This window comes from Drosophila yakuba, chromosome X, assembly GCF_016746365.2.
Source record: "Drosophila yakuba strain Tai18E2 chromosome X, Prin_Dyak_Tai18E2_2.1, whole genome shotgun sequence".
NCBI lineage: Eukaryota > Metazoa > Arthropoda > Insecta > Diptera > Drosophilidae > Drosophila > Drosophila yakuba.
In genome coordinates, this window is record NC_052526.2 from 5,428,767 (window position 1) to 5,445,669 (window position 16,903).

The following is a 16,903-nucleotide window of genomic DNA, read 5'->3' on the forward strand; positions in this document are numbered from 1 at the left end:
ATAAATATTCGCTACGCTTTTCGGGCAGTCAAGATCTCATGGGATGGGCCCAGAAGCTCCTCGGCCTCCGCATCTCGGGACCCTTGTTTCTTTCGAGCTTGTGTAACACAGAAAAGCAATCAGAGCAGGTTGCAAACAAGTTTTTAGCCGAACATCCGAAGGATGTACACATATACATACATATATATATATATATTTATATATATACAAAGAGATATATAATAAAAATGGCTGCCCTGCTGCCGCAAGTTAAATGTGTCATCCCAGCGCAGATGAAATGTTGGCTTTTCCATTGTCATTTCCAGCACACATTTCCAGCGCATAGAGCATCGAGCCCCATGGCCAATGTGCTTAATGATCAGTTAATTAAAGTAATTGCAGCCTGGAAATGCTTTTCCCCTTTTTTCACTTTTCGAGAAGAAAAGAAATGAAAAGACAAGACATCAAAAAGCAAAGAAAGAGAACAAGAACCAGAACGAGGAAGAGCAAAAGGTAGAAAGCAAAGAACATTTTCAAGTGCAAAGCGTGTGAGCCAAGAGTTCAAATAAAAACGTAAATTATTCCCCTGCGGCGAACGTTCGTGTGTGTGTGGGCATTTAGAAACACGCACACACACACACATGCCACGTCTGGAAAACAAAAGACTTAGGCAACGAACTTTTCTCACTCGACGGTTAATTCACTTTCTGAAGATTAAATACGTCTGGGCATGAATGTTTCATTGCGATTCAATTCAAGTTGCCAGAAATTGCTAAGTAATCTGATTAGATACCCTTTTTAAATGGGACGGTTTGGTTTTCCATTTCTGCGAAATGTTCACATTTTGAGTGTTAATTTAGGCGCTCTTGACTTTCTCATTAAATTTACTTCCACAATCGATTGAAGCTGATCTTGTTTGAGTTCTAAAACAACACAGCAGCGGTTTCAATGGCCGATCAGTTTGCCTTTTTTGATCGGCAAGATCTTGGCGTTCATTGTAAACAGAGTTTTTCTAGCTTTTCCCCGACGACGGCCAGCTCTCTTCCTGCCCACAGAGACTACACATGTCAACCGATCCTGGCTTGCTCTTTCTTTCTTTAACTATCTTTGGGCAATTACATAAAAGCGCTTGGCTCTTAGCCTAAAACTGCGAGATGCCAGTTCAGTTTTTTTCTTTCCTTGTTTCGTTTATATATATATATATTGTTGTGCAGCAGACTCTTGAATCTCGCGGGATTCGTGGGTTATTTTACTTTGCTTAGCTCTTTCTTTTAGTTGCCTTGCCTTGGTTTTGGTTTTGGTTTTGCGATGATCATCAAAGGCACGATCAAGCCAATGGCCATGTGTATGTGTATGTGCTGGCCTCTCTTTCTTGAAGCCATTTTTTGGTTTGTTTTTTGATTTGGCGATAAGATCGCTTTGAACTTTTGTCTTGAGCTTGAGCTATTAGAGCTGATTTTTTCGGTCTTGTGGCCACAACAACTGATCCTCGGATCGTTTACGACTGATCCGTTGCTGATCCATTTACCACATTTTCTTGATTTGGAATTGCTCTGGTTGGCAGAGCGCAAAAGTCTGTGTCCACAAAACCTTAGCTTTTATGCGGCTCTTGCGATCGCTTTTCCGCCTGCCAGCTTGTTTGTTTAATTGACTTGATTGCCAACACAGTTTGGTTTTCGTTTTGAGTGGACCGACCCGACCGACCGACCACGACACAACTATTTTTGCCTTTTGCTCATGTCAAATGTCATGCAGTCGGGGGTCTCAATTTTGTCTCTGCCATCTCAGAACAATGAGTTTGATTTATATGGCTAAAGAGCCACAAAAGCGAAGAAAAAATCGTTTTCTCGCTTGCGGTTTATGACATGTTAATGAGCAGCATCTCTTTTGGCCGAGCCACGCCCCCTCAGCGCCCCCCTTTACGGCGGAAATCTTTTGATGTATGAAACTGTTTTTTCATGTTTTTTTTATTTTTGTACCTTTTTTGATGAGTCAGTTGAGCCGAACATTAAATAAAAGACAAAAAAATATTGGCAAATAAAAATGAGTGTACGCGCGAAACACGAGAGCCAGTTTAGAAATTCATCGATCCCAACAAAAAAGCTGTACAAAAAATGTATTTTAAAACGGCAAAAGCCAACTTTCGGATATTATCATTGCCATAGCTTCCGTTTTATCCCTTTTGCTGACTTAACAGATGTGGTATAAAAAGAAATAAGGCTTAAATTAAAATGAAAATAGTCGAGGCATGAGTCTTCGCCACGAACTGGCTGGAATGCAATTCGATCTAAGCCTTTTTTGTGTGTTCTTGCAATGGGTTTTTTTAATTATGCCATGTAGGTTTCGGCCCGCTTCACAGACTCGTAAAAATCGTTGACGACAGTCTGTCAAAATATATGGATATTGCGATCGTTTCAACGGCTCGACTCAACTCTCCGCCGAACGGACTCAAACTCTCTATTTATAATAACTCAAACGGAGTTATGCGTTGCGTACGTGCCGTTTGTTTTGGCCGCATTTGATTTATTGCAGAGACAACAGAGAGAAATAGACAACAAAAAAAAACAGAAAGAGAAAAAATAATAATAAAAAAAGACAAAATGCTGAAATAAATAACAGACAACACACGGAGGAAACAAAATACGAAAATCGAAATACGAATTACGAGGCGAGTGAAAATCATGCGAACCGGGCTAAAGGCACGAACCAGAGACTCCCAGACTCTCGTTTAGGTTCAAACCGATTTGCCAGGAATGTCGCTCGACAACGAGCCCGATTTGATTTGATTCGCAGCTGAAAAGACTGCAGACCGAAGACTGCAGACTGGAGACCGCAGACTTCGCAGGCTGAAAGACAGAAGATTGTGCGGGCGCTTTTGTCTGGCCGAACAACAACTTCCCACCTTTTGTCTAGACGAATTTCGAGTTAAATTAAAAGGAGTACGCAACAGCAAAATCCCTTGTCCTTGAAAATCTCTTGATCTCTTGATTGACATATGCAAATGCCACTTAGAATTGAGCAACGATCATACTTCACTCGTCTGGTTTTGCCACATAGATCGTTGTGATCCTTATCATCACTATATTTAAAGTGCTTGTTCATAAACAGATTATCCTAATAAAATGTAACTTTACTTACGCGCAGTAGGTTTTGCCATTAAGTTGTGTGACGCAGTTGCCGCCATTCTGGCAACCAACAGTTGTGCAGGAAGCCGCGATATCTGCAAGAATAAAAGGTAAAAGTTTATTGCCAATTCTAGTTGATTTAAGTTACACTGCGTGTTGCAGTTACTAACATTCCCAATTGGGCTTATTTTTGAGTTCTTAGTTAATATTCTATAAATTAACGTAGACATTGTCCCAACTGACCCGCACCGCCCCCAAAAGCTAACCGCCATATCTGTAAGATCATGCTAACTTGTCGCCCATTTGTGTCTACTTAACATTCCACATCGTTGCAAAAGAAGCCAAGAAGATCGAACAACGAAGAACGAAAGAAGAAACATTCTTGTTCTGTTTGCAGAAGATCGAGAGATCGTATATGTATTGTATGTGTAGTATCTGCCTTTTAAGGGCAAACGGGCGGCATGTCAAAGTCACCGTCTCTTCATCATTATTATCATCATTGTGGCCAATCACAGACAAAAAGTTCACTGCACTTGAACTGGCCAGCGCTGCAGAAAGTTGCAGAGTTGGATAAGAAAACTGAAACGTTTGCAATCAAATCAAATTATTATTATGCATACACACACACACACACACACACAGAAGAAAAAAGCAAAGGAGCACACAAAAATTATGCTTATTCCATTGAAAAAAATATGTGGCACACAAAATTAAACAAACGAAGCCGCAAACAAGCAGCAAACCCCCCAACTTCACTTCACCTCCTCAGGTTCAGTCGTACAAAAAAGTACGAGTGTATATCAAATGTGAACAGATTGGCTCAGAATAGTAGGCAATTTCAAATTGTACATAATACTGAAATAATATTATTTGCATTTCTTCTGCGCAATTTACCATAGCTTGTATAAATGAAATTGTTTGCGAGATTTTTGGCATTTTTAATGGTTTTTAGCGGCACTTATAACGCTTTTCACACCTTCGCTGCTATTCTCTTGCGCCCAACTGTGCTATATATATGTGTTTGCTAATTGGGCGTGTGGCGATTTCCTGCGCTGGAAAAAGCTCAAAAAAAATAAAAAATTATAAAATCGGGAAGGGGGGAAGGGGGGTTTCCTAACTCAGCAGAACACAGCGTTCTGACATGCGGTTTGGTTTATTTCGGTTCGAATCGCGGCGACGACAATAAGTTTTGATTGCCCCCGACAGGCGGAGGGAGATAAATAAATCGCTTTGTCTGCCCAAAGGGGCTGTGGGCGGCGGGGCGTGGCACGAGCTGACAGTGGGGCGATGGTAGATGTGTGCCAAAACACACACAATGAGTGGCCACTGTACCGTCTTGCATACACGAGCAGCAAATCAAATCGAATGCAAAAAGGCTTAAGCCAAAGCGAAAGCTAAAGCCCCAATTGAGTGCACAAATTGAGCATTTCCAAGAATTAATCGAACTTATATGGACAGTTTTGTAAAGTGGCCAAATATTTGTTGATCGGCACGACCAAAAAAATATGATTTTGTAGCATTTCATACACACATTTTGGCTCACTGCCTGTGTCTCCTTTAAACACTGATGATCGATGGCTTGTGGACAAGACGTGGCATAAATCCCAAAGATATACATATACATATATATACAATATGTCTGATTAACTGGCTAATGACAATGCATAAATAAAGCGGCGAGGAAGCAAAAAAAGAAAGAGATAACTTCAAATTGAGTCACAAGCAGTGTGTGTGTGCACTATGTTGCAGAAATTTATGCAAAAGGAAAAATATTGCAGCATGCTCAGTAGCTCAGATACTCAGATATTGCTCTGCATTTGATTGTCTTCGTTGGCCGCGTTTGTTTGTAAACTAATTGACCTCAATTAGTGTAAAAAAAAAACAACAACAACAAAACAGATGCAAAAAAACAGACAAATGCCACAAACCCAGCAGCGAAAAAGATATTAAAATAGTGCAGAGTCAGTGTGTTGTGGGTGCAGCATGCATATCTCATCAGATTTTCCAAAGCTGAAACATTTGATGTGATCCCATTGATTTGTCAGTTGTCAGGCAACTTTTGATAGGTTGGCAATCTTATTAAAATTGAAATATATTAGCGCTTACTAACTAACTAACTGATGAGCGACAAATGTGCGACAAAAGTGCCCAAGTGGAATGGGCAAATGGGTCCGAAATTGAATTATACACATTCCAGGTGAAGATCACTCGATGGGCACCGAGCTTAAATGTTTATTTTTTTGTATTTTTCGTGAGGTGTGGCTTGGGCTTATAGCTCTGTTTAATTAATTTGCCGGCAGGGAAGGCGAGAAAGACAGGGGGACAGAGAAACCACATATGGGCACTCAACGCTTCATTGACAGAGCGTGAAAAGATTCAGTTTTTTTTTTAATTTTTCAGCTAGCTTTTTTGGTATACACTACGAGTATCGGAGCGTTTTTATTGCGTGTGATTTACCGCACATGTAAAATCAACGTGGAATCGCTTTTGTCCGGCATTTATGCGCTGTTTAGGCAGATGCTTTTCCGCTTTTTCGTTTTTCCACCGCCGACAAATGAGCTGTTAATTGCTTGAGTTGGCTCTCAAACCGCGTTTAAGACCTAATTAAACTTGCTCAACGATATGTGTAATAGAGATTGTCGGCGTTTAGTTTGCTTAGGTTTGGCGGAAAGTTAAAGCAAGCTAAAGCCAGGGGGGATCTCTCAAAGTCACGACATTTCACAATCACCGATGAAAGCAGGCGTGACAGTGACTTGCAAATATCTGTGATATTGATCGATGAAAATGACACGGAGACGACAGAAAATGTTGCACGTTACAAGAGCGAGATATATCATTTTTTTTTAATAATTAATCATGTTGTGGATTTGGCTCTCGCACAACATTCATACATAAAAAGCAAAAAAGTGTCCCTACCACATGAAAAAAAGGAATAAACCAACTATCGGCGCCATGAAGCGATCAATGAACCACTTGTAATTAGCCCAAAAAATAAAAGAAACCATTTACATACATCAAACAAATATAAACGAGCAAAAAGGAAGCCAAGACAATAATGAAATATCTCCGCTGGTTTTTTCTTTACAAAATGGTGCTTATCGAATTTAAATTTTTCGCATTACCACACATACGAATAGAAAAAACAACAATGAAAAAGTAGCAAACGCTATCAGCATAATAAGCAACAACAGCTGCGACAACTAAAACAAAAAGCAACCACACCAAACTAAAAAAAAAACAAGAAAAACACCAACAAACACAAAAAAGCCAAACCACGGCCAAAAATTTCTCACGCTTTTCTCTAAGCGCAAAAAAAAAACAAAAAAAAAAATAATAAAAAACAAAAACATATCAACAAGAATGTCAGCAAGTTGAGATATATAATAAAACGGAAAACCAACGAAAATTGAATTAAGTTTAAAATGAATCCTAGATTTTCCTACATTTCGGAATGAAAAGCTAACCATGCCGCTTGACCATGCCACATGTAGCAAGAAGGATTAGCAATGTATCTGTGCATTTGCAAATGAAGTCGGAAACTATAAGACCAAAAGCTTTTTCGGCCTTATCGCCCCCATAATACACTATGCCATGCCGCTGGGCCCACTTCCTTATCTAAATTCAGTTTGTTCTCAGGCTTCATGTTTATTCATGATTTTTATTCGGCGACAATTTCGCCACGATTTGTAATTGGATATGGGATATGAAAAAGTCCGGATGTGCAACAAGTCATCAGTCGCATAGATTTATGTGTAGGTTATTCAAAAAAATAGTTGTGCATTGAACCTAGCTAAAATAGAAATTTCATTTGTCAAACCAATATAAGTAAGTGGTATTTTGTACAAACAATAGAAATAACTTGAACTTCGTTAGAAATACATAATTACATTCTGCGGAACGCAAGATACTGTTCTTACCGTTTCTTGAAAGGCATCTTTTGTTATCTGCCGAAAATAAATGTACTTTAATTGCTTATTGATCGTTTAACCCCCACAACTTATATTTGGCTTCCAATTTGGCATGCTCAAGTATTTCCATTTGCCATTGATCGCCAAGCTTACGCTGGCCATTTATGCACATTTATTATATTTGAAGTGTGTATGGCGAGATGATAAAAGAAATTTTCATACACAATTTGCGTCGCAAAAACTGCAACTCTGATAAGCTTGCCAAAGAAAACGAAGCGATCATCGAGCGATCATTATTTTTATGGGAACTGTCCGGCGCGCGAATGATCACAAATTGCTGCGGGGGCCCAGCAATAAATAAATACTTTGCCTACCCAAATGTGTAATGGCGATTAGAAAATTGGTCACAAAAAACTATGCTACAGTGGCGGGAAAAGTACGCACTACTGGTAGGTATATAGTAACTTAAAATAGTTCGATCGAAATAATTGAAAAATGTAAGCAACTGCTCTTTAGTTGCAAGTTTTAAGTGAAGTATAAACTATCGAGTTCATTGACCCATAATCCACAATATTTGTTAATAGAAAAGCACATATATTATTTTGGACTTGGCTGTAAGCGTAGAGAGATCGGAAAATGAGAGGTCTGCAGAGGCGTTGTAACAACAGCAGCAGGCAACAAAATGCGGAAAGATTGTAGTGTTAATGAAAAAGTAGCCGCGATCGGTGGAGAATCGAAGTGGCAAAAAGGGGGAAAAGGGGGAGTGGCAGTGGGGCGTGGAGCGGGAGAGGGGCAAGTCGTAAAACGAATAAACGAGTGTGGGAACCGCGACGTCAACCAAACACAACGTCTCGCTCTTTCTTTCTTTTCGTCTTTTTGGGTTATGTGGCATGGAATTTTGCCTTGGCTCACTCGCTCCACCTCTCTCTTTCTAACCCACTCTAACCCGTCTCCGTCGCTCCATTTGCTACCATCTCTTTCGGCCCTCTATCTCTATCTCTGCTAACCCCTTTTGTTTGGTCCGAAGCGTCTGAAGCTTCTGATAGATTAATAGGCCACTGTCGTCGGCGATAGCAAAATAAAAAAGAAAAAAAAATGGAAAAAAACTAGGAAAAATCGGACAAAATATAGAAAATACAACTCCCCTGGTCCTCCCTTCCTCTACCCCGCAAGTGTTTAACCCATTCATACGTATAATTTTGGAGCAACATGGGGGAGGAAGTTTGTGGTTTTTGCGGTCTACGATATTGTTATTGCCACATATGTTGAAATAGATTTCGGATTAGACGATCTTTTGAAAAGGGGAAGTGCCTGTGAATGTGGTTTATGGGTACCCTGATTGATGTCTTCATGAGAGTGGGTTGAGCCAGACTTGTATGTAATATATAATATTATATGTGAATCAAAAGAAACAGGAAACTTATTACTGCAGTAGATGTTGCATTTTAATTGAATTTTGCTTGCGGCATTGCGAGTAGAACGTTGCGTTTTAAAGTGCAAGTACTATGAGCTTCATAGCTAATAGGGAAATTGTCTTTGATAATGAAACTAAGTATATGGTAAGTAAATAAGCAACCCACTTGCAAGACGCAAAACTTTTCACAGTTGAGCGCTGTTCATTCCACTTGATGATCATCGCTCGTTTTTCCCCCCCGTTTTCCACGCCACTTTTTCCACTCGCACTTTATTTTCCCACAGCGAGAAGCTCGGATGATTAGCATAATGCTTAGCCAAATGAAAGATAATATTATGGGAATAATTGACCTACCCGACGATGTAATTGAGTGCACGATAAGAGGGGGTGGAAAACGTTTTTTTTTGTTTTTTGTATTTTTGGGCGGGAGGATGAGTGATAAACAGCCCTCCGGAAAGGACACACAGCTGCAGTTGTAAGTAATCTATATGCATGTACATAACTACATATATATATGAAGGTTTTTTTTTTTTGGTAATTGAAGTGCACTTGAAAACATATGCGACACTTTGACAAAATCCGCCCTCGCCGGGGAAAAGCATATAAAATGCATGCAGAGAGGGAGAGAGTGAGAGGGCAAGAGCGAGAGAGCAAGAGCTGGGGTTCAAGAGGTCGAGGCTGAAGGAAATGCGCGCCAAACTGAAAAAAGGCCGCGCAGGCGCACAAACAAAAAGGGTTGTTGCTCGGAAATCCATAAAAATAATGGCATATGAGTGATATTGTATGGAGTCTCGACTCGTCTCCCCGTCTCTCCCTCACTCTATCTCTCTTACTCCTCTTTGTGTGTATGTACTTTAAATAAACTGAAGCATTTAACACTTCCGGCAGACAACAAACCAGCGTGTGAATGTTTAGTTAAAGTTCGGAAAACGACAAAAATGAAATGGATGAAAGAAAAAAAAAAAAGGCAGAGTCTTCAATTCATATTTACTTTGCAGCTCTGCTAATTTGTCACCGAAGAAACGCCAGTTCTTCTGGCGCCCTACAAAATGAGCCTTATGCAAATGTCGCGCAGGTTGCCAGCATTAAAGGGAAAACTCAAAGAGAAAGAGTCTGCAGATTCAGAAGATGCAACTGCAAGATATGGCTCCTAATCAATGCTAAGTGAGCGTTCAGATGAAGTGGAACCCGGTTGCTAATGATCTTTGCATCTTTGCGCAAAAGGTGCAGCCCTAAAAAATGACTAAATTCCAAATATGCATACTAAAATAATGTTGTTTGATAAAGCATCTACTCGTTTGTTTGGGAACGCCAAGCCAAAGCAGAGTTCCTGCAGATTCTCAACTGAAGTACTTTAGAGCCAGCGAGTGTCAGACGCTTGAAATTTGAGATACATTTTCAAGTGGCATCTTGAAGCATGTGTTTATCTCAGTGTTTTTGTATCCTGCCGTTTCAAAGGTGTCTTTTATTTCTTTTAAGGATCTATCACGGTTTCTAGTTACTTTAAAATGTATCCACTTCTAGATGTAAGTGAGCAATAGCTTTCTCGATTTCAGTTTTTCATAACCATATAGTATCCAAGTTTCTTGCATCTTTTGGTAAATTGAACGATACACAACTCCTTGCTGTTTTATGTGAGGGTAACTGCGATGGTTCTGTGGCACCCTAGACCACCATGAAAAGTATCATTCGGTATATCATCCCGTATCGTTCGGCATGGCTTCTTCCTTCGACCACCGATCATTATTATTATTATCATGAGTATTATTATGCAAGCCAAAGTATCTATTCATCTCTTGAAGTCAACCACTCACTTGAGCTTGGACCGATCTCTATTCTCCCTCTGCGGATGATTCTCAAACACGCATGCGAAGAGAGAGAGATGGAGATGGAGACGGATGAAGACAAGGAGAAGAAGGAGGCAGAGGAGAAGAAGGAAGAGAAGACAAAGTCGGAGCAATTTCAGTTTCAACTTGAGAAGACGACGAGCACACGATCGGCGACTGTCGTCGAACCGCTCAAGTGTATATAATGATGATTGTCATTTTTCATTGCCTCCTCCAAAAAAGGATAGAAGACGGGAAAGAGACGTCTATACAACGAGCCAAAGAGCGAGAAAGGGAGAGGCCAGAATCTCGGCCCGGCCAAGAACAAGAAGTTTCTATGCCAACTGATTGCGTTGCGTTTGCCAAGGAAATCGTAAATTTCCTTAATGACAAGACCCGAGCATCGTAAAGAAATTTCTTTCGACTTTCGACCATACAACAACAATTTTCTAATTATTTTTGGATTTCTTATAACATTCATACACTGACATAATGACGTATTTTCGTGTTTTATATTCAAAGAAAAATGGAATAATGATCGTCGTAAACATCAGTAAGTTATTTCCTTAGAATATTTTTTTTTATAGCTGCGTTGTAGAAACTATAAGTTACTACCTTAACGGTAGTAATCGATCGAGATTTTCCTACCACTTTTCCACTTTTCGAAGACCACAAATGAGAGATCTGTCTGTATAAGAGTATCGGAGTAAATCGCATGGCAACATAGGGGGATTTCTAGGGGGCGTGGCAGGGGCGCAGCCTAAAAGCCCAAAAGCCTGGAAGACAAGACGACAAGAAGAGACCGGGCCAAAAGCGAAGGAAAGAAAACAGAACCGTACCAAAACCAAACCAAACCAAACAAGACACTTTGGGTAATATCTATAAAAATTTCTGTTGGTGTGTGTTTCCTAGAGAGGGGGAGGCGAGGGGCGGGGCTGGGTTGAAAGGAGGGGTTCTTCTGAGGTTGTCAGCCTTTTTTTTGTTTTGTTGTACCTCGCAGATACTTCAAGAACAAGCCACACAAAGGAGAGAAGACCAAAGAGGCCAGCCAAGAAAACCCAAGAAAACAGAAAGAAACAACAGAAAACAAAACTAAAAACTTGTTCGGTCAGTGCGTTCGTTGTCTCTGTTTGTGTGTGTATCTTGTATCTTGGCTCGAATAGTATCTGTGTGTGTGTGTGAGTACCTGTACCTGTATCTACCGACTCGAAATGTACATGTGTTGGCCATAAAGAAAACTCATTAAACTGGCCATGGCAGAAAGAGTAAGTCAGGGCGCACTAATTCGCCTGGCCATCATTAAAAGTCAATAAAAGCCGAGAAGAGAAGCGTAGAGTGGAGTATAGACTTGAGAGCCAAGTCCAGTATAGTGAAGTCAAGTCAAGTCGAGCTGAGATTTAGAATCCATACAATCCATGGATTTTTCTAAGCGGATTTAATTGCAGCCGACACATGTGAGGACTGTTTTCATAATTAGTTTGGCCAGCAAAGAAGTACATATCTGTATATATGTATGTAGAGAGAAGAAAACCTCAATTCATTCGTTGGCCATTTGAGGCATTTTCCCAAGACAAAACTTGGAAAGTAGTTGTCAACATATACACTGCAGAGAGAGATGGGCTGGGAAAATGATTTTCATGTTTATGCAATGACTCTATGGGAACAAATAACAAATATCGACAAAGACAGCACAGTGCGCAAAAACATTGTGGATTTCCGTTGAGCCGTTGAGATACTGAGAAGATGAGATGACTGCACATTGGCAAGCGAAATTCTACCTGAAGAGCCTTGCCAATTCTGGTTTCAAAGGTGTGGTGTGTCCCGAAAAACAGGATCGAGATCGAGATCGAGCATCGAGCATTGGAGCATCTGAGCATCGGGATCGTCTGGAACGGAACTGCTTTGCCGTATATCCATATCAAGTGACCAGGCAACAAGATTCCTCAACTCCTCTGCTTTATTTTGTTTTCCTTTTTTGTTTTTTTTTTGCCGAAGTTTACTTTATCACTTACAGGTTTTTTGATTTTGGTCAGGTCTGGCGAAAGGCAAGGAGTAACAGCAGAGTTAACACTTGAGAAATTAGCCGATTTCATATACCGTTTTTTAATTAAGTCTTCTTAAGTTACTGATGGGAAAGTTATATTTTCAAGTGATACTCCTGTTTTTTTTGTTTGTTTTTTTTGGCCAACGTCGGCGGCGTCGATTAATTAATAAATGCGACAGTAAATGGTCGATAAGTGGTTGTCTCAAATTAATTGAGACGCCCAAAATAAGAGAGACTTTCACAGTAATCTGCGATTTTTAGTGCCGCGTCCTTGCAAAAGGGTTTGCTTTCGTGGGAATTGACCTGGTTTTTACCTCAGGTGTTATAAATGCATCTCAGACATGTTTTAAATTTATTTATATTGATAAAATTGAGGCATTGAAACCTTGCATTCAAGTATTTTTTGAGCTGATTTGATTGACTGCATTTTACTCACATACTGATGCATTGACATACCTACTCATAGCTTCTTAGATTTTGTAATGATCGGTTAATGTATTATTTATTCAAATGTAGTTAATGGTATTTACTAATGATGGCTAGTTATACAATTTCATCTACTCCACATTTTTAGCAAGATAGTCTTTGTGTTCGTATAGCAGCTATAAATCTAGGTGGTACTACCCTCATCTTTGAGATCCTTCAATTTAAGTGCCCTTCTGCCCCTGATAATTTGACTTCCATTAAATTTGGTTGCAACTTTATGTGGATGATCCATTCCGACCATAAAGTGCACACTTTACGACCCATAACCATGGGCATGTTGGTTATGCATCGCCATACATGCCGACCTCATGCGCCAGGCGTACAGGGTACACATACAAATATAGTACTTCATATAGTAGTAGTATATGGTATATGGTAGGTATGTTGTATATTGACTGAAGTCTAGGCGAGGGCTAATTAGGGAACCGCCGTGTGCGTGACTTACGAAAGTCAAGAAATGTGTTTTGGGTTTTTCCTTCTTTAGTTTTTGGGGTGCACACAGGATATACAGGAAACAGCCGGGAGCGGAGCGTGGAGATACAAAAGTATCTGAAGCGATATTCTACTATATGCCCGTTTCTCTCTCTCGCTCACGCACAACACTGCCATGCAATGCCATACCATATCGTAATTTGATCTTTGAGCAAACAGCAAAAAGGACGCGCATGTGCAATATGCCAGGACACAGGGGTTGCTCCTGCTTCTCCTGCTGCTTCACTTTTGGCTCCAGGAGCCCAGCTGTCGTTTATTCCTTATACTACACTATACATTCTATATGCGGTGCGATGCGGTATATGGTATAGGTATATATGCCTGGTTGTTTTTGTATGATGAAATCGAATGCGGTGGTTGGTTCTTGAAACCGTTACGTGCCACATTAAACCTGCAAAAAAATAATACCCCAAATTGGTGGCTAAATGCAGGCGTTCGATCGCACAAAGTTGAACAAACTTGGATTGGAGCTAATGGGGCGTAAATTTGTGAGAACTTAATCGCTACAAAAAAAAGGGTATATGATGAAGCTCTAAGCGTTTTTTGTCTTTTTTTTGTTTTTGGCCTTTTGAATCTGCAAACACTTTTTTCATAGGGAACTAGAAGTGAAATTAAATCGAATGTAAAAGGAGGATTTTTAGGAAAATTTCTGGCTTTAATTTACACATTTAATATTACTACTTTAGGCATTTCTTCTCCCCGGTACACAGTTTGCTATGTGAACAATTATTTGATGTCTCTTTGATATATCCCGTTTATTTACCTTTTACTACCATCTTCCTCTGGCTAATTTCTTGCAGCTGAAAAATGCAAATGTTGTGTCGCTCGCAAAGATCACACGTTCGCCCATGGCTAATAAACCCAGAGAAAAAAAAGTTTAGGAGGCGGAAACCCGAGCTCAGGAAATGCCCAGGTAAAAGTTATAAAAATAATAGTTCAACGATCTTCGCTTGCAGCTGTTAAAAAATCGTAGAGTTCATATAGAGTGTGTTATAATGAAATTGCTCGATGCTGGGGGATCAAAGTTCTGGTAATGATCATTTAACATGATTGATGGATTTCAATACTTTGGAGCAATGAAACATAAAACATCTGACATTTTCAATAAAAAGAAAGAAACATTTAAACATTCTCAGACATTATGAAATATGTTGGAAAAAACTGTGATATATCTTCTTCGAGCTGCACTTTCACATACTTTCTCAAGAATTTCGCCCAGGAGATTTTGAGTTCCGTGGAAAGCTGACATTTTTACTGAGGCAATCGACTCCAAGTACCCTAAGTACACCTACAACCGATCCAAAGCGATCCGATACGATTCGGTATTTACTTAGTGATTAGACAACGGCCGCTCCATATGCAAATACGCAAATACCCAGTACACAGTACCCGATACCCAGTAAAACCCCATGTGCATGCGCATGCGGCACACATCGTGTGGAGGAGTTCGCTTCCAAAGCTGGAAAGTTGGAAGGAAGTTGGCCACTCCAGAGCAAATAGCGCAGTAAAAAAATAAAAAAAAAAAGTAAAGTAAAAACACAAAGGAAAGAGTCGCCTTTTGCCGACGGTAAAAACGGTCTTTCTTGTTTCGAAAAGGTGAGTTTTCAAATCTGAGAGAGTATGCGCAGTCCGCGGAGAGTGAGACAGGCAGCGAGCGATTGAGAAGCGACAGTGGAGCGAGAAATCAAGGAGAGAAAGATAGACGTAGAGAGAGAGACAGAGAGAAACGACCACCTGTCCGAAAAGCGACAACAAAGCGAAGCGAAGGAAGACGGCGCAAAGGAAGCGCAGTGAACACAAGCCACGCAAAGCAAGGCGAAGAAGTAGGAGCTGCTCAAAAGGGAGACGGACGGAAGAGGGTCAAAAAGGGAGTGGACGAAACACACACAGAGAAGCTGTTTTCATTGGGATTGCGACGATTCTTTAAGCTAGGACTTTTTACTATCTATGGTTTTACCTATCCAAAAATCTAAAAACAGCTATTATACAGTAGCGCACTATTTGTACCTTTTCTTTTTGTATAAAAGCTGAATGGGCTGCTTAGTCACTTATCCGTTGCAAATGCATCCGATTTAATGGACCAACATTTCCTAGGTGTGCAATATACATAGTTGGATATATCCAACTGGTTTAAGCGGAACTAGTCCAGTTCACAAGTATATTTTGTAAGTGCAATCTAGCTTGATTCGAACTTTTGAAAAAGGAACACCAGAACACCAGTTCACAAGTATATTTTGTAAGAGGAATCTAGCTTGATTCGAACTTTTGAAAAAGGAACACCAGAAGCCAACGTAAAATAAAATACCAGTATGCTCTGAATAAGAAAATTACATCCAAGTATACAGTTAGTAAGATTAGTTAGGATCCACAGCTTCCAGCGCTACAAGACCATCTAATTTTACAGTTTAGTTTGGGTTTTATAAAAGCCCTAAAACATATAATTTCATAGTTTAGTTTGGGTTCTATAAAACCGTTTTTAAGCGAGACCATGGATCGTTTTTTGAGCCCTGGAATTCCTGTTTCTCTGCACCCACCCTATATTTTGTACCCTCGTTCTGATCGGCGTCTCCGCTTTACTCACCAGTTCCGCGTACGGTGTTTGGCAAATTCGCAAACGCCAGCGTCAGCAGCAGCAGAGGCAGCGACGCCGGCAGCGACGCAACGGCGTGCATTTTGTTAATCCAAAAACAAATCCAAGTGTTTGGTGCGCGACTGCGACGTCGGCTGCGCTGCGATTGCATTGTAATCCAGTTTTCCAGTTAACCACTTTTCCAGTTTTTCACCTCTTCTCCTCTTCTCTACTCGCTTCTTCGGTTTCTTTAGCGCTCCTCTGTGGTCTCTCTCTTTGAGGATATTTCTTACTGTGCCTATTTTGTATGGTTAAGTCTTTATTTAAGCAATTTGTTTTGTTTTAGCGCGTTTTTATTTCGTTGCTTTTGTTTTGTGTTGTATAGTTTTGTTAAAACTGCAGACTTTAAAGCTTTATTTGATAAACTAAGAGGAGGCACTCTCCCGACGACGGCGACATTTTCCGTTTGCAAACATAAAAAAAAATGGCAAAAAAAAGAAGGCTTTTTTGCTTTTCTTGCTTTTTTGCTTTTTTCCGCGAGGATCGAGCACAAATTCAAATTCAAACCGACGCCGCACGCTTGCGTATTGCTCTCTTGCGCTGGCTCTTCCTCTTTTCGCCCTCGGCTTCCGTCTCACTCACGCACACGCGACTCGAGGTAGATACACTTTGTCGAAAATCCTTGTTTCTCTCTCGCTCTCTCTTTCCTATCCCTTCGACATGCACTCCTTGCTGAACGGCTTTCTCGCTCTGGCCATCCTTTTCATTTCATTTTATATTCGAGTTGATTCAATTCAATGCAATTGAATTCGATGCGATTTGTTTGTATATCCTGTATGCTACGCGGGTTTCACTTCCAAAAAAAAATATTCAAGCTGAGAACTGTGCTCTGCGCTTTCCAGATTCGTCTGCCTTACGCTCGTCCGCTTTCACAACCGTTTCGTCCACTGCAAAAAAGCGATCTGTTTCCAAGGCGGCAGTGTGACCGCCTCGCTGCGAGAGAAACATACCGTTTGCGAGCAGCCATCTTGCGTTTCGAGAATCGGTGGGTGAACAAGAT

The 16,903-nt window shown here is 40.4% G+C and overlaps 1 protein-coding gene across 1 annotated transcript in view; it reads right to left on the reverse strand.

Annotated features, from left to right (window-relative positions):
• The window catches only part of LOC6524335 (neurogenic locus Notch protein), a 37,826-nt gene extending 21,019 nt beyond the window's left edge, over positions 1–16,807 (reverse strand). The window contains exons 1-2 of the mRNA XM_002100157.4: positions 15,856–16,807; positions 3,118–3,199 (exon numbers count right to left, since the gene is read on the reverse strand). Coding sequence (XP_002100193.2) covers positions 3,118–3,199; positions 15,856–16,015 — 242 coding nt within the window. The 5' untranslated portion in view covers positions 16,016–16,807. The remainder of the gene's footprint in view (positions 1–3,117; positions 3,200–15,855) is intronic.
• Between the last annotated feature and the right edge of the window lie 96 nt (positions 16,808–16,903).